The sequence below is a fragment of the Filicampus tigris genome, chromosome 17 (assembly GCF_054856515.1).
Source record: "Filicampus tigris isolate MCC_2025a chromosome 17, RoL_Ftig_1.0, whole genome shotgun sequence".
Lineage (NCBI taxonomy): Eukaryota > Metazoa > Chordata > Actinopteri > Syngnathiformes > Syngnathidae > Filicampus > Filicampus tigris.
In genome coordinates, this window is record NC_141233.1 from 7,458,385 (window position 1) to 7,482,563 (window position 24,179).

The window sequence follows — 24,179 nt, forward strand, 5'->3', positions numbered from 1 at the left end:
GAAGTGAAACATGGTTGCGGTGCTTGCTATACTACCGTACCAAGTGGTGTATGCTAGAAAGAACAGTTTTCAGATTATGGAGTGAATGGAGCCACAGTTGTGATTTTTTAGTTTGTTTTGTTTGTAATTGAGGCTAGGTGATCAACAATGTGTACTTCCAGATACTTCACACTGCTGACTCTCAACAGCAAGTCCCATCTACATGAGAGATGCAAATGTAAGTCTACCTCACCGACCACTCTATAGAAAGTGAAAAGGTGATGGAGTTGAAGAAAAAGCTTTCGCATCTGCATAAGTACCGGCAGCTCAGTGCTGGCAATCAGTGAGGCTTGGCTCAGTGACAGGGCACCTGACTGTAGAGTGGTGTCAGATAGCTCTGGGGCAGTCAAAAGTGGACTGAATAGTTGGTGCGATGGGAAAGCACGGCAGCAGTGGCGTCCAATGTCCCACTCGGGACTAGTGGTGCAAATCAGCAGACGCTGCACAGATTCTCTACAATCACCAAAATGGTTTCGTTTAGTGTGTGGCCCAGAAATCGGACTTTCTCCTCTCATTGACACTGTGCACGGTCTAGATGAAAAACAGGTGGATGTTTCTGCTTAATTCATATTCCACAAACACAATATTAATCAGAAGGCCGTGTTTCAACTCACAGGTTCGCATAGAACATAATAATGTAAAGAAAATGTTTAACTTTACTTTAGAATAAACACAAGCAATATGACCTAGCTTCTCCTGTGTTTGTATCCCGATAAAACACCTGCTACATTGTTCACTGGGAACATTTATTGCCTAAGATTTGTAGCCATTTTCTGTGGTCGAACATGTGTGGTTTGGCCACTTAATGGAAATATTCGACCCATGTAACAGTTGGATTAAGTGTGTCGATTGGTCATGCCTGAAAGAGTGGAGAGCAGGCATGCCTACTTGACCCAGGCTTAATCCAACTAATATACAAGTAATGTTTTTGTGGTTTGGCTTGGTTGAATACAGAATGTTTTCAATCTCTTTGTCTCTTAAATTGGGAGTGGCAATAAACAGCTTGAAGCAAGCACACTTGCCTTATTATTTCAAGTGTTTGCTACCTGTCAAACTGTTGCTTATGTTGTGAAATTCGCTGCCGCCATGGCTGCCGAAAGGTCAGGTCTCAAATGATTGCTCACAACACAAGACAAAAAAAAAAAAAAAAAAAAACTGGCAGGGCGAAAGGTTCATAGTACAACAAATCCTAAAATTGGCTCAATCTTAAAATGAGATAGAACTCTATTTTAATTTTCCTCACATTTACAGTACAATTAACTATAATGTAAAGTTGATTAGTGCAAAACTGTAGGTTGCTTTAAAAAAAAGTATTTATGTTTGGAAGTGATGCTGCAGAAAATAGGATAAGGGCTATTTATTTATGACATAGAAAAATGGAAGAGTTTACAATAATTTCAATGTGACTGTTTTTTAATGCAATGCAGTGGGGTGGACAGGTGCTAGAAAATAAAATGTGATTGCTTGTTAGCACTTGGCCTTAACATGCATAATAATACATTAAAATAATTGTTACAGCCAGTATCTTTTTGGCATTGTGAAAGACAGTATAAATGTGTTTGTACCCAAAAAAAAAAAAAAAGTCAAAGGATGCAGCTACAATTCCTGCCAGTGTGACCTGAAAAATGGTTTCTAAATGCTGTGGGAGTTCTGTGTAGGAGGCTGAGCATGATTGGTGTTTATTACTACTTTCAAATGTGTCTTAGCCCCCTTGTGAAAAGAACATGCTTCTACCTGCTTTATGATCACAATTTTACGTGAACAATGAAACAATTCAAGCTCAGGCTAATTGGAGGTGTCCATTTTTTCTCTCCTACACGAGTATTTGAACAGTGAGGCAAATTCCTTTGTATTTGAATTTACATGATACAATACATATAAGACAAAAGCTCAACAATACATTTTTATCTACTGACTTTATGGATCTGATCAACAACTACGTGAGAAGATAGCCATTCAGCCATCCTTTTATTTATACCTCGTATCCTGTTAAGAGTTGTGGTGAGCTCAAGCCTAATTTAAAAAATGCCAACACCACCCTTAGCCTTTGTGAAGGCAAAGAATGGTGAAATTTTAAATCCGATTTTTTTTTAACAAAAGTCACTGCAGATAATGTGTAGGGGTCAATGGTCACTACTGCTGATTCTGTAGGTCCAAGGCAGATTACATTGACACGGCAACACAGAGAAGCTAGAGTTGGTTTGGATAAGAAAATATTACATACACGCTATTGGAAGCTGGCTATCCAAGAGAATGGCTATAAAATGAGTATAACATGAACAATTATACAATTTCATTCATTCAGTCGTAAATGTAGGTCAGTGCTTCTGATTGTGTTTAGGCCAGCAGAGTAGACTTTACAGGCCTTGACTTCACATTACCGATTGGAACAAATAGAACTAGATTAAAGTGATTTAGTTTCAAATAATTTGCTTGCATTAACTGCATATGGCATGTGAGTCATTAGCATCAAGAAATTAGCCTCATTGTTCCAATACTTTTGGAGGAGAGTGTAGTTGTCATTATAAATGATCCTTCTTTCAGTCTTAAGTCCCATAGCTAGCCACAATGTCCAAACAATCCCCTACGACCGCCTCCAGTCTCCCAGAATCCAATCCTTCTGCTTGTCCCCTCTAGCCAAAGTGTTGTCTTTGTCTGCCTGACCAACTCTCTACTCCTGACCGGCCTCCCCTTCCAATCCTTCTGTCTTGCCACATCCCTGCAGCCCTGAGGCCTGGCAAAGGATTTGCGCTCAGTCTAAAAAGAGAATCTATTTCCCATCTCGGCAGCCTTTGCTACTTATCATACCCTGGAAACACGCTGACTCTTTGGAGTGAAGCCTTGAGGATAAGTTTAAGTAAGAACCCATATTTGAACAACTAAATGCTACATTCACATTTAAATAGTCACTGAGCCGTAGCATCATATTAAGAATGCACCACTGAAATATAGTGCATATTGCTGGGTCAGCTGCATGGGATGTTTGATTAAATATCACCAAAAAAAAACAAAACAAAAAAACAATGATATCACAGGGCATTTTGGGAGAACTGTGGTATGTTATCGGAATATTGATAGTGTGGTTCTTCTGTAAGAGATTCACTTTTGTAAGAGACACGTTTAAATAGGCTTCGCTCAAGCACCAACAAGGGATTTTGTTAGGAGTTGTTGCTATTCAACTGTACTCCCCATAAAGAGCCTATTTAATTGAAGGAATACAAATGGTTTATTCTTATCGGTCCATATGAACCCCTACTCCCTTTTCTTGATGTTGCACCATGCATACAAATCATAAGGACTATAAGGAGCCATTGTTTGGTCAAGAATCATTCACTTCTTTTGGGAAATCCACCTTGGTTTCCATTAAACTATAACGGATATGCCGAAGACAGTTTTATATTGCATGCTGTGTTTGATGTATGGCCGTAACAGCACTACTTGCAGAAAAAAATATGATGCACACTAAAACTCAAATAAGATGAAAGATGAGGAGATGCAGCAGTACAACACAGAAGAAAAAGAGCGGTTGAGATCGCCAGAGATGAACAGAAAACATTTTGAAGCCCCTTAACTATATTAAGGGCACATTGTTCGTAGCACTTACCAACACTCTAAAAGCATTTTTTTCCGTATCTGGCGTGTATGCACTAAAAGGATGTTGATTTGCGTGATTTCCAGCAGGGGTTTTGTTTGGCAGAAAAGTGGTTTACACGGTGGAAAGCAGAGAGCCAGTATCGATCCAGGCTGACGGGTCTAGCCAAGGCAGACCTGTTCTGCTGTCTCAGTGCTTTCCTGACTTTTATAGGAGATGCACATGTGGGGGTGGGGAGTTCAATTACATGTACAGCATACAGAGTCATCTTTCTGTTGTCGATCAGCGGTAAGTCGCCATTAGTAATCTGATCTTTAGAAGAAAGAATTTAATGGTCCCCTAACTGTATTTACAATCCATTCAATTTGATAAAGGGTGTGATCTTGAATGATTTATTATTTGCCGTGCCGTTCCTCCTCAAGGCATTGATTTCAAGATTCCATCGGCACTCTCATTCATGCATTTGGTCTTTTATTCTTTCATCAAATCTCATCAGCATGTAACGAGGAAATAGTGACTGTCACAAAGTATAATTGCGATGCTCTTTTTTATTCTTTTTTTTCCCCAGCGTGGAGAGCGTAAGGATTAATTTTCCGCTAAATCACAGTCATATTTCCTTCCTTTTCTGCTTTGTTAAACTTCACAATCTGTGGAAAAGTATGCTAATACGGGGATTTAGAATCTCATTGGGGCTTGTGGACTCATCATTGTCATGTGAATGTTTTTTGAAGTAGTAAGATATACAAACAAAATCACATGGATGTACAATTAATATTGCAAGAATGAGTGCTGTTTTGAATAGTGTAAAGAAGTGAAAGCTACACTGAAAAAATAATGTTGAATTTATTCAATTTTATTTCATCAAGTGGTTGCACAAAATAAAAACATTTGGACACAGATACATTTATTTTAAGTAGACTATAACATCCACTTAAAAGATCTAGATGGATCCGGAGGATTTCATTTAGTCCAGTTTCATTCTCATTTGACGAGATAAAATTGAGTAAATTTAACACACCAAATTTTTTTCAGAGTAATCAGTGTTGCCAACTTAACAACTTTGAAACCTAGCAACTTTTTTTTTTTTTTACTCCTTTAGCAACTATTTTTCCATAATATCAGATCATGTTTTGTGTGAAGCCACCCCTGTCTGATTATACCATAACTCCTCCCATTCGGTGAACCCCCATAAAATGTTGATCGAATATTCACTCGTGGATGCACCACTTCATTAGCTGCTGAATTACACTTTGTCAATTAGTGTGCGACTCCATGCACACAGCAAGCTAAAATATCCAGAGCTGGGCATTCTATCCCAGGGACGGAATAGTCCGGGCGGATGCCCATTTTGTGGACGGTCGGAAGGGGGACTCTTTTAAAAAGGATGGAGTAAGCAAGGACGGAGGAAGGTTTTCATCCGTCCCTCTAAGCGTCCCTAACCGGGTCAAGACCCGGCTGACGGGTTGTGTTGGGTTATTTTAAAATGCAAGACTGCCTTGCTAAGCCTGCGCAACACTGGAAAGCTATTTTTCACGTGCGTTCCCTGCCTGCAGTTTTGTTCTCATAGGCATAGTCTGCCCTCTAGTGGATGCCCATTTCACTGACAAAGGAAAAAAACAAGATAACCTAAAATAACATGGCCTTATTTTGCAATAATTATTTCTATTGTGAAATAACGCAATAAAAAGTGAAAATGAATTGTGTTATTACGCAATGTTAAATATTCTCATGATGTCCCCTAGCTTACTCCAGTCCGCAAGCTATCTTAGTTCAACAGTTGTAAACAATTCAATCCACTCACGATACTGCCAGTCGGTAAGTGGATGTGCATAGGAAATTAGCCTGCTAATGAGTTTAAAATGTCATGCATGTATGCTTTTTTTTTAGTCCGTCTATTTTAAAATTGTTACCGTCATTCATCAACCGCCAGCAAAACAGGCGCCCGTCATAGGCGAATAGACGTACTGGTCCGTCACACAGCCGGAATGCCCAGCTCTGCTAATAGTCTCCTTACATGTGGTAACACTGCTCGGCTTACACAGCACGCTTAAATACAAAGACATTTACATTTCATATGGTAGGTTCCATTTAGTAACGTATGCTTCTTCCAGTTATCTTAACTTCTACTGCTGTTCATACACTATAACAGACATTGTCATAAAGCATAATTCCCTAGAGAGAATAACATTCAGCAATATTCCAAATACCCCATGTGGTCAAAGGTATTGCGACAAACTCCTTCAATTTGCTAAATTAACTAATCAATCACAAGTTTAGACAGACCTCTTAGTTTCAACCTAAAAAAAATCTTGCAGAAAGTCATCCGAGAAGAACGTGAGTTGTTATAGCCACCAAGGGTACAACAACTTGATATTGTCTTCCGTTTTCAGTTCCTGTAGGTGCAATAGCAAAGTGTACCAATACTTTTTTCTGTGCACTGTATTTCATCTATAACTGCAAGCACACAACCTGTTGTTTCTCTCAGTGGAGCACGCAAACAAAAGAATAAGCGTAGCTGTGAAAAAAAAAAAAAAATCATGTGTCTACTGTATGTCTCTGTTTTGTAGCATCCCCATCGGCGAGTGACCTTCTCCACCGCCAACCCTGTGCAGGACCTGCAGGATGCCTCCCAGCACAGTTACTATGACAGCGGTTTGGAAGAATCAGAGACACCCAGCAGCAAGTCATCGTCTGGCCCTCGCATCGGACCCTTGACCCTGCCTGAAGACCACTATGAGCGAACCACTCCAGATGGCAGCATTGGAGAGAGTGAACACCCTGAAAATGGTACACTTGTCATTCTTGCTCCTATGAATATGTATTTAAATGCAAATGGCTCCATTACGGGGTTTTGCTAGCTCGTGTTTTGAAGACATTTGTGTGAGGTTTGTTTTTACTCCCTGGCAATTTGAAGAGTTGAAATGTTGTGGCACCTTCGATGTTAAGTTGGCATGTATAGTTGAAGCTCTCCACGATTCTTTCCTTTTTTTCAGCTGTTTTGTTGATCGTGTGTGCAAACCCATGTTCGAACATAGCATCGAATTTGGAGTTAGCCAGGTCTTTGTTCCCTTCATCAGTATGCCCTCTGTCAGGCATCTTTAATGACCCTCTTTCACAAGAGTGCTAATTAAAAAGCCAAATCATGGAGCATTTGCCCTCTAAATAAATTCACCATGACATCTGTGCAGATGATACTGTTCTCATAATCAGTAGCCCCTTGCTTCTTGGACGCAAAATCCACATTTGTTCCCCGCCCCAAAAAATGTTGAGCATCAAATCTGTCAATATTAAAAGACCCCTCAAAGCCAAAGCTTTAACTGACATTCTGTGAGCTAACTGTCATTAAAATAATAATGATAATATATCGCCTTTAGCTCTTCAATATTATTTGTAACACTGATTCACATAATGTGCTTCTGGTTTTACGCGATTGTGTCTCACCAGATCACATGCTATATTTCATTCCTTTTTTATTTGTGGTAATGTATAGTTTCATTATACTGTAAAACCATGTTCACTTCTAGTGATGGGAGATAGCTGTCAATTTGAATCCCATATGACACCAATTACTTTTTTTTTTTAAGCTTATTTTTCTATACTGTGGACCTAGATTACTTTGTAATGTGCTGTCCATGTTTTAAGAAAGGTGCCTTAAATTGCACTTCAAGTCTTTTTCATTATGAAAAAAAAACAAAAAAAAAACTTTGTCTACATTTATTTTTTCATAACACGTTTGCCTAATAAGTTAGCTTGAAATGTATACACTGTACCACTTACAAAATTGTGTTATATTGTGTTCTTAAATCCTAAACGGCCATATTAGACATTAGGAGTTGATTTTTTTTTATAGTGTTTTATAAAATAAATGAAGACATAATGCAATTTCGATTTTTTTTTTTTGCTCATACAAAAAAAACGATGACTCAAAATCCGTGACCAAAGACAATCTCCTGGTACTCATGCGAGTACCACATGAAAAAAAATATGTGCACTCCTGCGTGTTTTATATATATATATATATATGAATATATATATGTATGTATGTGTGTGTGTGTGTGTATGGTCCCCTTTTTAACTGACACAAGTTTCAGTGGCAATGTATGGCATGTATGTATCATTGTGAATTTATATTCAATGGATAGCTTTATACTTTTATTCTTCTTACATCTAGACTCTGTGTTTGCAGCATAATACCTATGCCTTTCCATATGATAGCTGCTTTTTTTCCTTATTTTAGTTTCTATTTTTGCTCCTGTTTTGCCCATCTGCAGAATGCAGGTTTTAGTCAGACAGGGCACTCTTTGTTGTCAGCAGCAGGAGAGCCTGACTGTGAATGGAGATGGAGCCGTTACAGAATGAAAACATGGCACAAGATGTGGGAGATGTTAGATTGTGACAGGAAGTGGGGACTAAGAGTCTCCGACATGCAAACCCATAGGACATGCACATAGGACAGGGGGGGTTGTGATGATGAACCGCTAACCAAGGATAGACCTAATTAAAAAGTGATTCCCACTTCAGGGAGATAACCTAGAGCTCAGATAAAAGGAAGGTTTAGACAGAAAAATCAAAAGAGACAGCTGAAATTCTCCCCAGCTCCACCTGAATAGTGACGTGAAGTTCTTTTTAAGCATTTGAGTGACAGAGTGACAGGCTGCACTGGTGCAGGGTTGTGTTCATCACAGTGGAGATGACTGGCAGGCATAAAATGATGCGGGGAGCATGATGTGTCACTCTATTAAAGTAAAATCAAACGCAGTATGAACCTCAGACTCTCCCCCTTTGAATCTCTGAGCCCTGCTAATATCGACCGATATGTGTATTCCGTTATACAAGATGAACTTTAACAGTAGCTAGTTTTTTATGCGGACTGCCTTTGGCCCCCATTAAAGCGTGATATGTGATGCAAATGAATGACATCGGTCAGAGCTAAAACATTTAGGTCTTGGAATTGTGTTACAATTTTCACTCGAAAACTGTGCAAGGGTCTGTTTCACCCTCCCAATGAGCCATCTGCATATCGTGTTGGAGGTATTTGTGTGTCCTAATGATCCAAGAAGCAAAGCTGCCACAGGTTCCTGCCTCTGACAGAGTCACCCAGGGCAAACCGGTCCAATGTGAGAGACCAGACAAAGCATGGCTCAAAACACCAAACATTTGCTGTTTACGTCTTCAACTTATAAACCAAAGTAGAGAAGGAAAAGCTGTACTCTGACTGGCTGCTGTCACGCATATTTCCGCCGTATCTGATCACCTGGTGATGCTCAGAGCTGATTGCAGTAACCATTTGTATGCTTTACAGAAGCCTGATAACGATAATGATCATTTGAATGTTGGAGGAAGGAGACTTTTAAACCAGACTGGATAGGGTCTCTCGAGGACCGGACTTGGGCACCCCTGATCTAAGAAGTCTACGTAAACATACGCTCAATGCGTATATGCATGTATGCATATACTTTGTACGGTTTAAGCTAAATATTAGCTGTGCAATTGCATTTGTGCTGTTTAAGTTCCATTTTAACTTGTTGGCTCAATGCTGGCATCATACGTACTTACCGATTCTGACTTAGGCGCGGTCGATGTGGTGCGAAGTTGTGCACACACATTTTGTATTGATCCTTCTTTGTTCATGCTTCGTCTGCGCGGCTAAGTAGGAATTGAAATTTAGCACGAACATTTTAAAAGCTGAACGAATCCTGGAATATTACTCCCGATTCCACTCGATATCGGTGCACAACCCTATACTTTGTTTGAATCGACTCGTATCATAATCATTGAGCTCAGTAGTTATGTTTATACAATTAGCATTGAATAGCATGTGACATTCAGTCTTGTATGTCTGATTGTTGTCAAGCAGAATGATTTGTCTTTGAATGATGAAAGCATGACTGATTTATTTATTCTTTCCAATCAGTCCATCCACATTCAAGACCCTGCATAGTGATTATTGGACATGAACATTGAAATTACTGTCCTTGCTAGAAATTATTGCCAGGATTATTGCCACTCTAATACACTGCATGGTATGTCAATGTATGTGAAGGGAAAATCTGATACAGCCACTCAAGATGTGGTTATACAGTTCGATTGTACACTTCACAATATCAGGTACATTTAGTTACTTTTAATCCCAATGTTATACCCTTGAACACCAATTGCATTCTTGGAACATGCCAGCTGGATCCGGCCAACCTTCAAAGTGATAAGATCGATGTTGAACAGACCATTCTGTGTCCATTGAGTAGGCCATGATTCATGAAACAGTTACAAATGTGGTTTGGATGCTGCACACAACATAGAACCAATTTTATCAGAGCACGTTTACATTTCACACTTGAAAGGACAGAAATTGTGTATTTTTCATGATTTTAATAAGAAACATTAGTTAATATTTTTTAAATAACTGATTTATTGACCATATATGCTCCATATTTTTACAGTAAGCAAATTGTCAACAATTGTTAATAGATTTGCTGCTCAGAAGCTGAACACTGTGTATGATTTATAATTGAGCTTGCTCTGTTATTGGGGCATTACACTGACCGCCAGTTCTGTCATAGCTACTCCAAACAAGGTCATAACAACTTTCCTGTTGATCATTGGTTACAACAAACTTGGAAAAAAAAAACAATTAACTAATAACATCCACAGATGGAGGAATTTTGATATGGACGCTTGCTTTGTGTGCGGTCTCACTGTCACTTCCTCTGTGCGGACTCATTGCCATGTGGGACACCAAGTAGGGTGAGATTAAATGGCATGAATGCCATTTGCATGATAATGAGGTTCTTTAGAAATGCTGTCTGATATTCCAGCCTCAGATCTCTCAGAAAAATGCACGTACTGTAGTGTCAAATGTTTGTTCTTTTTGAAATCCTGTCAGGGAATTTCTTCTGCTTTTAATGACTGCCATGCCAGTGTCAAGCAGGGATCAACCTTTTCAGTCTTTATTGCCTTTTCCTGGCAAAAATCTGTTTTGTATTGCTATGAAAATAACAAGCAAAGGATGGAAACATCTTAAAGAGTTCTGTGGGAAGACAGTGCAGTGAGAGAATGTCAACTTAATGAGGCTTTTTGGCCTGTGAGTCAAAGCTTGGGCCCCTGCCTGGTGCCATAATATTACATTAATGCACAGGTGCAGGTGTCCCTGTACAGGTGTCATGTGGTTTTTCTAGCTAATACTGGAGTGGACTACGCTTGTCTGTACGAACCACTGGATCTGCTACCAGAAAGAAGTCATCTGACTTTTTTTTTGTAAGAGTTGGCTGTGGGAATAAAGCCCCATGAAGTGATCCCCTGCGGCAAGTTGTCTTGAGTAATACGCCTATAATTCTGAGATCATCCTAGCACACGCATTGTGCTGCTGCTGTTTGTTACCCCCCGCTTGTTTGTAATTTTATTGCAGTGCAAATAGGTCACTGGAAGAGCCTAACTGGAGCAGAATTAAACTTTCTAACCTGGATTAGGCTTTGACACCACAGATAGACAATGGCTTATCAACACCCTATTTTACCGGGGGCCTATAAGGAACACTGCATCTGTATCCGAAATGGAACCAATGATGTATCAAGTCATTGCAATATTTAGATATTAAAAAAAAAAGTTGCTTATGTGATCGCAAACATTGCGACTACACTACACACTGACAATGTGGTCCTGACTGTAGACCGTAATTATCAAACGGCAGCAGGACGTGCAAATCTTTGAACGGGGTAATATAAGACACAGACTATCAACTGAAACAAATTATAAAATTGGCTGATTTTAAATATGAGCTGACATCTAACAGAGTAGCGGAGATTACAGCCACATGTGAAATCTAGAAGGAACCAGAATAGAAACCCCATTATCTCAATAAATCTACACCCACCAATTTCATTTCACCTTCTTTTGCACATTAAAGTGATTTCTCTCTAGTTTCATCATTGTGTCCTGCTGACATGAATAACAATAATGATGATCATATTTTTCAGTAAAAAAACTGACATGCTGGGTTTTACTCTACCTACTATTATATTTATGGGAAAACACTATGTATAGCACATGAATGGAATATTGTTTTAAAAATAAAAATAAAAGGTAAATTAAAAGAAAAACACAATTTATTAAGACATTTCTGAAATGACATTTTGGGGCAGAATTTACTTAAATTTAGATGTACACAGGCTTTTACCAACCCATGAGTAAAATGAAATGAAAACCCTGATTAGTGTCCTAAATAACTGTCAAAAAGAAAAGTACAACAGACACTCGGTTCCATTGTTGCTAAATATTTTTTTGCGCTGGTCTTATAAAATTAATAAGAGGTGCCTTGGTCAGTATCCCTAAGCTTAAAACGGGCTCATCAGTGACGGCTCATCAATAGATTGTGCTAGGGCATTGATGCTATGAGCCCTATTTTCATACTCAGCACACATTTATCCCAAAGCACAGTCTAAGTCTGCACATGGGTGGTGTTATTTGTTTTTCTTTTGACATTTTTGTAAATGGGTGCGGTAGAAAAGTGGAGTTTGCCCAATTGCGGGAATGGATAAAGCCGACTTGCTTACCGGTCAATGGAAGCAGCCCCTTTTATTCCCTTTAAATAGTGCAGTCTTTGACATGGCGGAAGCAGAAAGAGACTTGCTGGAGTCCATGCAGGTGATCGACGCATGTAAAGTACATTTACAAAGAACTGCAAGAAGATCTCCACTTGTATATAATGTAAAGTAGGCCAGGGTGATCACAGATCACCAGTGTGAAGTGAGCACTTGGAGACCGCCCTCCACCCTGATCATTCATGTACGGTGTCCATATGTCATCTCCCGCAAAGCTGTGCCAGTGCCCAGGGGGTGTTTTAAAAAACACATACAGATGATGATAATACTAATGCATTCAATTCCGTTCAATGTATGTTATAGTCAGATTTCTGAATAAAATATTAACACATATATCACCTCGATCAAATACACCAAAATCACGATACACCACCTGCACCACAACTTAGACCTGCTCCGAGCTGGTCTGAAGTCTAGTCTAAATTCAGTCACCAAATTGTCAGGCATAATGGGGGCCTGTAAAGGAAAACAACCTCAGTTTGCCGGTATATCCAGCATGGCACAGCGTGGTCTGCCAAATCGACTGCCTGGGGTGGGGTCTTTTTAAGTGTCACCGCATATGTGTTATGCGGACGAGGTTAGAGTACTATGCATCTTGGAGGCAATACTAGTGAGGGGACCAGACCCACTTCAACCTCAGTTCGTCAAGCAGTTCAGGCAGGCATCAGAGAAAATCCCCGAGGGGTCGTCCCGCCATGCTGCGATGTTGGCTACCAAGAGCTGCTGAAACTCCCTCTCACTAGTGCTCTGACCCTTAATGATGGATAGAACCCGAGGGACTGGATTCACACTGTATTGCTCTGACGTGAATTCCTTGATTTTCAGTGAGTTACAGAAGAATGGAGTGTCTTTTAGATGCTCTCTGTCAATTGAGGATATTGCCACATTCATTGCAAGCCAAGGACCAATCCATATGCAACGATGACTATACACAGTGAAAAGTAATGCAATATAGAAGTATGGTTATGTTCAGTTCCTCAAAGATGACAATAACCTCCCTGTGAAAGGATCAATTCCTAATTTACTCTAGTCTATATCGTTAATGTATCTATGTTCAACATTCTTTAATCAACAGAGGACATTTGTCTTTGTGCCTTGCATGCATGGGTGTTATCCATCAAAGGTGCCGTAACTTTTTTTTTTTCCCTATTGTGCAGTTAAAACAAAATGCCACAATTCTCTTTTGAACAGTGTCAAATCTCACTAATCCCTTTCCCGTTGTTTGAAACTTCTGTCTTTCAAAGCACACTTTTTTGCATGAGTTGTCCCTGAAGAGCTCTTGTTCTTCAAGGATCCTGATAGAAATGTTCTATAATGAAAGTTTCTTCCCATGCCGGTTTTCTACTGAATGTCTGCTTTAATTAGGCAGTCAACTCCATACCACTGGAATATTGTCACTGATTTGTGAGGGTTTCTATCAGACATTTGTGTAGCTCTTACAATTCACCGGTGAAAACCAGAGGTCTGTAACTCTTGAAGCGATATATTGCAAGGCATCTACACTTGTCACTCATCTTGATGAGATATCTACTTTGAAACTGTGTCTGGCAGGGAAATGAGGTAGCCATCATACACAGGCACTGAAAAACAGATGGCAAGTACAGCCATAAAAAAGAATGATGTTTACTCATGTTGTGCATTTGTTGCATGGGATTATTTTTGGGGGGGAGGAAAATTTACATCATGAAAATCTTATTGCATATATGTATTTGAATACCACAATTTACAGGTATAAATATTTTCTAATACCAGAGCTGGGCAGTCCGTCCCTGGGCCGGACCAGTCGGACCCTCCGGCCCAGCCGGATGCCCATTTTTGGGGCGGAGGGGTGGGGGATGACACATTTTTAAAAAATGGCTGGACTAAGCATGGCCGGAAGTGGATTTTAGTCAGGCCCACTAATCGGCCCTCATGCTTGTGACGTGCTCATAATGTAAATAATGAAATTCCGCGATTATGAGCAAAACAGACTCATACAGTGTTCATGATCATGAACGTATGCATACATTTATTAACGGTTCATTTTAGTACCTGCAAAAGTATGGTCTGTAACCTAGTAGTATTATAATCTGATAAACATTTATATTGCCATTCTAATGCTGCTTGACATGTGGACTAAAATGCAAGTGTCATAATTTGTTCATCCATCCATGGGGAACGTTCAATGGGGAATCATTGGTCTCGTGCCCCATAGACCCAAACTTCCAAACCAGGACTCAGTGAAGGCATTCTCCCCAAAAAACGGTTCCTTTTTCCTTTTCAATTGGACTTTAATCTGTGTTATATCTGGTACACACAAAGCATGGACCTGTATTAGATTCTGACTGTATGATAAACTTCTTCATCTTGTATTCCATTCAGACCACTATGTTGGTTGGTAGATCCATGGTGTCTCACACTGTTGCGATCAAAGATAGAATTAACCAAGGGATACATGGCGATCAATATGAGGGGAGGGGGGAGCAAATGGCTCATGGAGGATATCTGTTTTACACGTCAACACGATCAATGATTGAATGATAGGCAGAGCAGGGGACAGATTTTGTTCCCTAGAATCCGAGAAGCAACATTTTTGACAGCATATTTGCTGACGTTGATTTTTTTTATCGGCATTTTCGTATCAATGAAAAATGTGCATGCGTGCGTGTGTGTGTTATATGCAAGCACTATATGGGAGGAAATTAACATTAACCCAATGCGACTTGACTAGAAAAATCTATTTCTGTGTACTGTCGGTGGGATGTTTGGTTCAAAGAAAAAAAAAAACACATTAACAGTAGGCCTTAATATACGTATGTGCGGTTATTTTATTGTTGTTGCACACTAAGGCATCATTGATCTGCTGGGACCGTAGGGTGATGCCACTATGGCACACTGGTCAATAGAATGAAAACATAAAACGCCTGAAAGCTTCAAATGCTTCAGAGGCAGAGGCCATTAAAGAAACACTGCAAGAAAAAACAACAACATTGGTTAGAGATAGGAATAGACACTCTTGGCCTCTCTGAGTAAATGTCACATTCATCAGCAAAGGTCTGGGTGATTAAACACTCCGTTGAAGCATTGTGGCAGAATTTAACAGGAATAAACCTCTCGAATGTATATTTTTGGTTTATTCTGCTGCACTTTAAGGTACAATATTAGTGCTGTCAAAAAGTCAAATAAATGTGATGTTTTGAACTTAAAATCTATTGCGGTATTGACTTTGCAATTAATAGCAGGGGCGCAGATGGGATTTTGAAACTGGGGCGATGGATGGATGGATGGTTGGAGTGTTAAAAAAAAAGCCTACCTGATCAACACTAGGCATACATGATGATAATGTTATTTGTCTGGAATGCCACTCACCAAACAAGGCTTTATGCCAAATGTAAAATGTTTTATTTTAACATTTGTGAATGAACTCGTCTATAAACAACAATTCCTTTACATAAAAATAATTCATTTATTATTTAATTATTATTTCTGTCTATGTAGAATCTCAATTTTTTATTAGATATATTAAGTATATGAAAGCTACTCGACATAATTCTAATATCAAAATTATCAACTGCTACATCTCATCAACAGGCAACAGGCATAGGATATGATAGTCTACTTACTTTATTTGTTTAAAATAACGTGTGGTGAATGTTTTTTGTTCCTCATTTTTGTTTCTTGTATCCGAACACTTCAACTGGCACCTCAACATGGCTTCCTGCTCCTTAGGACCTGACCCTGGCCGCAATTCCCACACTGTTAAAAAAAACAGGGTTTTGGCTTAAAAAAAAGCAGTAGCTGTTAAAAAAAACAGGGTTTTGGCTTAAAAAAAGCAGTAGCTGTATCCACTATATTAAGTTATTTCAATTCAGCTAGTGTTCAGTGCATGCCAAAAGACATATTTATTTTATTTATTTATTCATTTACTTTAAACAGGAATGATAATAATGACTTCTCCGATGGGTAGCTTCAGTTTAGTGACGCTTCATTTAATATGGAATAACGTGTTTCTGTGCTCACAACATTTTCCAAGTAGCTTGCCCAACACTGTTGTTGCCTAACAAATCACATATCACCTCCTCAATTGGAGGAGCCCGTGCATAGCGTGATCTGTCAGAAGGTGATAAGACTGTCAAACGCAACCATTCACAAAGCAGTCTTCAAAATTAAAGTCTTCTTGGGCAAAATTGTGCATGTCGGAAGAACTGACAGGAGTCGTAACGTCACTCAGTGAACCATCCACAGCAGCTCTTCCTGACATTCCGCTGGCCGTCATGTCCGCTCATCAGGTGCTGTCAGCATGTGGCCTTACCTGCTAAGGGAGACGGACACTTCAAACTTACATCCATGAAGTGGAGATGAGCAATCCTTTTATTACTCCCTCAAGAGGAGCCACTCTAAATGGAGTCAGAATCCACAAACAAGCACAATCAAGTTATGGAATTTTAGAAGTGGTATTTAATACCAATTTGCACTGTAAGTCACCACTAACAATTTAGGAGCTCACATTATGCAGACCGACTGAGAGCCGTGACTTTATTACTCGGGCTGCACGTCCGGGCAGTAGAGCTCCAATTGTACAAATGAATCGAGAACATATTTCAGTGGACTCAGAATGCAAGCGTTAGCATTCTGAAAACGTTCTTAAAACAATGCTGAATTAACGCTAATTTGGGAAATCAAGTGATGTCTATACACAATTGATTTTCAGTTGCCTCTTTTGCCTCTGTGTGCTTAAAGATGCTAGGAAAACTTGAAATGGGCTTAGTTGTGGGTTTTGTGCCTTGCTCAAAGGCACATTGGCTTTGCTTAGGAAGTTGTTGGATGGTGACATTATTGTTGTAGTTGTTGATGGTTGAAATATAACCAATTCCAGTGCAAACTAAGAGGCTTGAGATGAAGTAACATACAGGATTTTGTGTCACTTTTAATTATACTTTCATCATTTCTCCTGATTTCCCAGGGAATTGAAATGGCAATATTAGGTTAAAAGCTCTATAAAATTGGTTGGTTGGCGGTAATCCACTTATTTGGATCTGCACCAAAGCCATACACAGTAATTTGGTCTATAGCACAACTGGCCACGTGTCCTTCCAGACGGAGTTACTTCTGTTCCAAACTTCTTCTCCAAACAACAAGCAAGCTCCTTCACTTCGTACAAGACTGACTGAAAATTAATTGTGAACTCGTTTCTGCCAAAACATTGAATCATTTACATTTAGTGTCACATTTATACCATTAAATTGTATTTTTTGTTTTTGATACAAAATGTAAAGATATAAGACGACCAGTAGGGAAAGCTGCTAGTGTGCAGGCATATGTTTGAAGCTTTAAAAATAGACTCTACCCCGAAAAAGCTGTCAAAGGCAGATGATGCTTTGTATTTGAGTAGCTGTATAAAAAACATGTTTTGGAATAAATGCATACAATTATCTGCATCGTAACACTACAAACGTGTAACAAATAGGTAAATGGCTGCTTGACTTTCAAATTGAGGTGACAACCTCTTTGACCGAAAACATCCCAATCATGTCTGCGAGTCGTAAAAGTACAAGTGTCAGGTTCCTAACTCCATCTTGTTTTCTTGTGTGTTCCATCATTCTGCAAGGAGAATATATATGTCAACACAGTGTGTGTGCTTGCATTGCTTGTGTCTTGCGTCTCTTAAAAAATGCACCCCTCTGGAGAACAAAAGGCTGTTTTTGGTTCAGCTTGCTGTGAGAAACTGCTCTGAGCACTTAAAAAAAAAAAAGCTTGACATGTCACAACTAAAGATATACAAAACCCTGGTCTCTTGTTGTTTTTCTTCCATGTATGACAAACACCGTATGCATTCACAGCCAGTTATTATACCGACAGCCAGAACCGGGCGCTAATGTCTGCTCAGATGTGGAGGATTTTTCTTCTTAGAACTTTTTTTTTAGTCATTTGCGACATAAACTGTTTGCAGGGACCACAAACACACCCATTAATTTCACCCACACACTCTCAAACGATAGTGGCTGTTATCCCTCTATGAGCTGTGGCTCTCATATTTTTCCCACCATCGATCATAGCCGTGTGCCACACGCACTAGAAAGCAGCCGGTGGGGAGACGCAGCATTTGCAATCAAACGGAGAGCAGCAGTGTGAAATCTCAGGAAGAGGCATCTTCCCCACCACCACCTCCCAATGCCTTTGGGCAGGGGATCAGACGATGAGGAAGCCAGCCTCAGACACTCGACACCTCCCACTGGCACCCTGATGCAAGCAGCATGCAAACCCACCCTTCACATGTATCAGTCAGCCGGGGGGTGGGTATGGGGCGGGGGGTTAAACTGCGTGAATATCCCTACCCCGGTGACTGCGCTGCGACGGGCATGTTACACCACTGCATTCAAGGTGCTTTTAAGAGCTTTGCAAAGGTCCAAACTGAGTTGCTAATACGGTGGTGGGGATCGAGGAATGTGAAGAAAATGACTTTTTTGTGATGCATGATCTGAGATTGCACATGAGACATAGCTAACATAAATGGCGAATACTACAGGTACATTTGCTTCTAATGCTGGAGACAGAGCATTATTTCTGGCGCATACATATTGGAAGAAATACAACTCCTCGTTAAAGCCAAATCATAAACCCCCCGGAATCGGGCAGCCAATTCCACTCGCAAAATAGAGCTGCAATTATTTCCCATCATCATTTCTCTTAAACGCTCCTTCCATTAAATAATTCAAGAAGAGACTCACTAGCCACAACATTAGGTACATGCACAATCTAATGAGATTCATTACAAAGGCTGTATCAAATTTATGGTCTGAGTCCCACTGTGTAAAAAATGAATTGCGACCAGCTTTTCAATGTGCCTTTTTTGTTGTGTCATTTTGCATTCGAAGGCAGAAGAAAGGGTTCACTCATGACTTAAACCATAAACACAGAGAACAATTCCTACAACAACATTAAACATATCATGGCAGGCCTTATTTGTTTGTTTGCCTGTGCATAATTGGTTCACGTAATGATAAATTGATGGACTCAGCCATCATGATTTTAAAAAAATGATACAAATTAATCTGTTTGTGCTTTTACAAGGAGTTGTATGAAAAGTGGTTTAAAATCTTCCTACATATGCCACTTCACAAACAGGAAAAAATGTCTGCATAATCCTGCTTACTAACCAGCAGTAGTAAGAATAGCTAAAAAAAGTTTCCCAAGTAAGAGTACTGTTACTTTGGAATGATAGAGCTCACAGAAGAAAAAAATAGTCCTTCAAATAATTACCTGAGCAAAGGTACAGGTATGTATTCAGTAAAATAAAAAATAAAAAATAGATACATAAATTATTAAAAGAAAAAATTACAAAGACATGAAAAATAAACAAAAATGTAAACTAATAATGTGCAAATTCAGATATTTACAAAAATTTTGCTTACCACCACCTAAAGTAATCATGTATTAAATTGTATTAAGTTAAATAACAAAAATTAGAGCACATTTAGCCACAAAACAGGTGTCTTAAATTAACACAGTAGGCAAAAAATATAGGTACAAACAGGGACAATCCCGCTCAATGCATGATGTAGCTGTTTTTTTTTCTCTTTGGGGTATTAAAGGTAAACAGAAATGATATGTGAGACTAGTGTTTTGCATCACATAAATTAGTCACTTCAAAAACTTTGCGTCTGTGCGGGGCCACAAAGACGTTGCGGGCAGCAATGTGATTTCCTGGCCCTGTTTGATTGGTGAAATGGAGTCAGATGTCATGAGTGGTTACGTTGGGTTGGTGGAACAGGGTCATGTGACATCCCCCCCGAGGCATAAACCACTCTGACAAACCAAAGCAAATCCTGTAGATTGCGCAAGCAATAACAGATTGATAAAAGTACAACTAAGTGTTGCATCGAAACTACTCTGACTAGCACAATTTATCCAAAGAGTAACTTTCGTAAAATATAACACGTTCAAACAACCTAACAGACAGCAAAATAATGTCTTGCTTTTGTGCACAAAGAAATTAACATTGCATTTTTCACTGTCTTGATAAGAGTAATTAATCCATAAATATCAATTTACAGTTAATGTCTATGAATACATATAAATAATTGATTGTTGGTTGGTTTTTAAATGAACGGTTGACATTTTTACTATTTTATTTGGCTACATTAGACAAAAATATCTCCCAATACAATGCAGTGTAGTTGCACATTACTGCAAACTAAAGCCACATATTTATTTTCTGTACAGTTAATTCTCGCTGCTTCCAGAATAAGCTTGAGCTTGGCCTTCTATACTCCCTTTTCACCCCATACCTGCTCATTTACTTCATGATCAGCAGCAGATGTTAACCTTTATGATCAACAACTCAGGAGTTTTCTTTGAAAAGACAAGCAGATCATGCTCTTTTGAGTATTTCAGATTCAGTCAACCTCTGTAATACAGTACATTATTCATTTCTTTCTGTGTATTAAAAAGGGGGGGGATCATACAAGCATGTGCATTAGTGTTATTACATGACGTTGACAACTGCTGTAAGATGACGTGCATGGGCTTGAAATGATATGCATACTCATGACAGCAACAACTCTGACACGGCAGGCTGCAGTACCCGAATTTAGACCTCTTGCTTGTTTAATTATCAACGCTATTTCACAAATAAAACCATGTGAAAATTGAGATGAAACACAAATCGAGATAGTACTTTTGAGTATGAAAATAGCTGCTCTTTGAACATTTATGCTGTCTCCTGGTACAGTGCAATATGCGCTTTGACATTGCGAGAAGAAAATGTCAGACTTTGGCAGGCTATGAGCTGTCATTGCTTATTTTATGGCTGTTGATGTTGTTGATGAGCACTCAGTGGTCCTTGGCATCAGGATGCATTGCATGCTTTCTTTCGGTTACATTAAACATTTCCAGCGCCTTCAAAACTTAAGCCAATTAGGAAAACTGACAATCAGTAAAAAAAAAAATCAGTGTTTGGGCCTTCTTTGCAGTTCATGAGGACATTAAATATAAATGTGTTTACACATGCAGAAGTAAGGAAAATATATTCTTAATTTCAGCATGGAAGAAAAAAACGGGTTTCAATAAAGACGTGGTAAATGATTTTTGGTCTTGCAGCTATGCAGAATTTGACACGAAGCGGCTTGGTGTGGAGTAAACCTCCTGGAAGCTGTGGAGAGGTTTTAATCAAGTGTGAAATCCTTTTGGAGTCTTTGCCTACACAAGTGTGCTCACGCTCAGGCGCACAACAATTCACTCAACTCTCCTCCCTTGAACATATTTTGTAGCAGGGGTCCATTTCACCAAAGTGATGCATACAGACAATATTCTTGGAAGAGATGAGAAATAAACTCCATCATGTATGAGATATGCACACAGTCTCTTGTTGTTTTCTTGACTGTTATCAAAGATTTACATTTATGCATTTTGTGTGTATGCACGGCATATGTTTGGGTTGAATTCATTTAAAAAGTAGCATTTTATTGAATTTAATTGTAAGTGAATTATATAATTAAGCGAGAATATATAATGCATTGCTTACTTGTGAATCAAAAGCCTTGAGACACCATAAAACAAGCAATTAGGATTAGGGGTACAATGAGATTAAGGGCAACAAAAGATAGAGCACCCGCCTTTGAAAAGTAATTATCATTGTGACAAACAATTGGCCACGCACCATGGACTATTTTGTACCTGTATACATGTGGGATCATTTGACCCTAAAATAACATCTTAATCATTTACATGGTACACTGGCTTATGATGTAACGAAATAACATCTCTGTCATTGCCATGGTAACCGTGTATCACCTACACCTGGGGTCTATAATACTGAGCAGCGGACCAGCTGGGACACCTCGTCTTAGCAATAGCATCAGTGTTAGCAATGCTGTTCAGAAATGTGCGCTGAGCTAGAGTAAACTTTATTTCAAAACAATGTTATGACAATGGCATTCTATTAGTGTTTAGCATGTGCATTCGCCAGCATGGCTTTTTCATATTATTTCCATTTCCTGCAGCTTGAAGTCAGTTACATAATGGGTATTCAACAGATGTTTCCAACCAAAAGATTTATTAAGGAATTAAAAAAAATGAATGTGACGCAACATGCCCTCTGCAGAGAGCTTATTACTCATGCCAGAGAACAATTTGACCAAATAGTCAGATCATTTTGGGGGTTGTTCAGAAGCAAATGTCTTTCAAACATTTGTCAAATTTCCCCAAGGTCCTATAGACAAAATCTCTGGCAATTGCACTGACAAGAAATGTTTTGAATGTATTTTCATAACTGCTATTTCTACTTTAAACGGATACTTCAGATGTAAAACTCGACATGGGTTTAAAAAATGATTACAAAAGTACTCAAAATCTTCTAAAAGGCCTGGACAACACAAGCCATTTGATTGATTTAAACCCTTGTAGACTAAATCCCAGCCACAGAGGTCTGACATTTTGTGAAGTCATTATCTTGCTGCTGGTCAAGAATACTATACTAATGGTGAATCTCTCTTAAGATGGCGTTTCCTCTCTGGGCTGCCTGAATTGCCTGTGGGACGCCATCTCTTTCGGTTGCATCAGTCACATGCAGCAACATCATTTTTACCCCTGAAACACCAAGCTCTATGCATTCCTCACAAATACATTCACTCAAATACTACGCTGCTTCTGCAAGAACAGACAAGGCATCACTGATGTGCATGCTCTTTTATTGTATGTGCAATGTTGACATGACATCACACTAATGTGTTTATCATAGCGATCAGAACGGTACACATGGCTCCTGTCAGACTGATATTGTCTGTTCTTTGCTTTACAGACACTGATTGCCTGTCCTTGTCAGAGTATGAAGGGATAACAAAGACAAATTCCAAACGGTTTCCATTTAACCACAGCCAAAAGTGTAGTCTGTCAACAGGTCGGCTGCCTGACAAGTCAGCTGACTGCCTGTTGCACTTAACTCATTCACTGCCAGATATTTTCAGACCCTCTTTTACCCTAACGTTTGAGAAAAAGAAAAATATATAAATAAGTTCCTGGGATTGAATGGCTGTACTGTCAAAAGACAAGTACATTCATCAATGGCAGTGAATGAGTTAAGCGACGGTACATTCTTTGTACAGAAAACTATGTAGCCTACTTACGGTCATTTTGCAAAATTCATAGTCATTTGAAATTAGTTCATTCATTTCAAATAGAAATACATGTTTGCAACATATTATATATTGCTTATTATTTGGATGCTTAAACATCCATTTGAATGCTACACCAATGTATTGATTGTTTTGAAACTTGTTTGGCACTCTGGTTGAGGTTAGTAAAAGTTAAAGGTTCATAAATCATTGTTGAGTTTATGTATGGTTGTGTTTATGTAAGTAATAGTTAGTCAGTTAGCTAGTCAGTTAGTTAGTTAGTTAATGAATTGGTTAGTTTGTTGGTTATGATTGGATTTTGGATCAGCAGGTTAATAAAGGTATTGATATGCACTAGTTATTTTGTCATCGGGAGTTATTTTGGGGCTTTTTGCACATGGTCACTGTTCATGGTCTTGTTTATTCATTTAGGTATAGTTGAGTTGATGTGGATGATAAGTGGAGAGAATTTCTGTGCTGTCAATCAATGCTTGTTCTGTATGTCTTCCTTTTGTTTATTTATTTCGGAATTATTTTTTTTAATGCTGATACATTTTTTTTCAGAATACAAATCGCAAGTGGTTGAAATCAATATGCGTCTGTTAACTATTAACGGCTCAGCGATCTAGTATTTCAAGCATGCCAGACTAACTGCTGCTGGATACTCCTAAATGACACAGACACAGCACGCCATCTCCTGAACGTATCACATCAGCTAGTGGACTACACACAGTCGTGCTCATTACACAGCCATAGCAACAGCTACATAGCAACTGCTGCTCACTGCATAGCAACAGCTGCAAAGACCTCAAAAGAGGGGAGGGAGGGGGGATTCTTTGTGTGCAGATGACACCATTTCTG

At 39.1% G+C, this 24,179-nt stretch overlaps 1 protein-coding gene across 2 annotated transcripts in view; it reads left to right on the plus strand.

Annotated features, from left to right (window-relative positions):
- Positions 1-24,179, plus strand: part of pcdh1a (protocadherin 1a) — an 83,884-nt gene that overhangs the window by 55,862 nt on the left and 3,843 nt on the right. For both annotated transcript variants that reach the window (XM_086013293.1, XM_086013292.1), the window contains one exon: positions 6,199-6,418. In XM_086013293.1, coding sequence (XP_085869419.1) covers positions 6,199-6,418 — 220 coding nt within the window. The remainder of the gene's footprint in view (positions 1-6,198; positions 6,419-24,179) is intronic.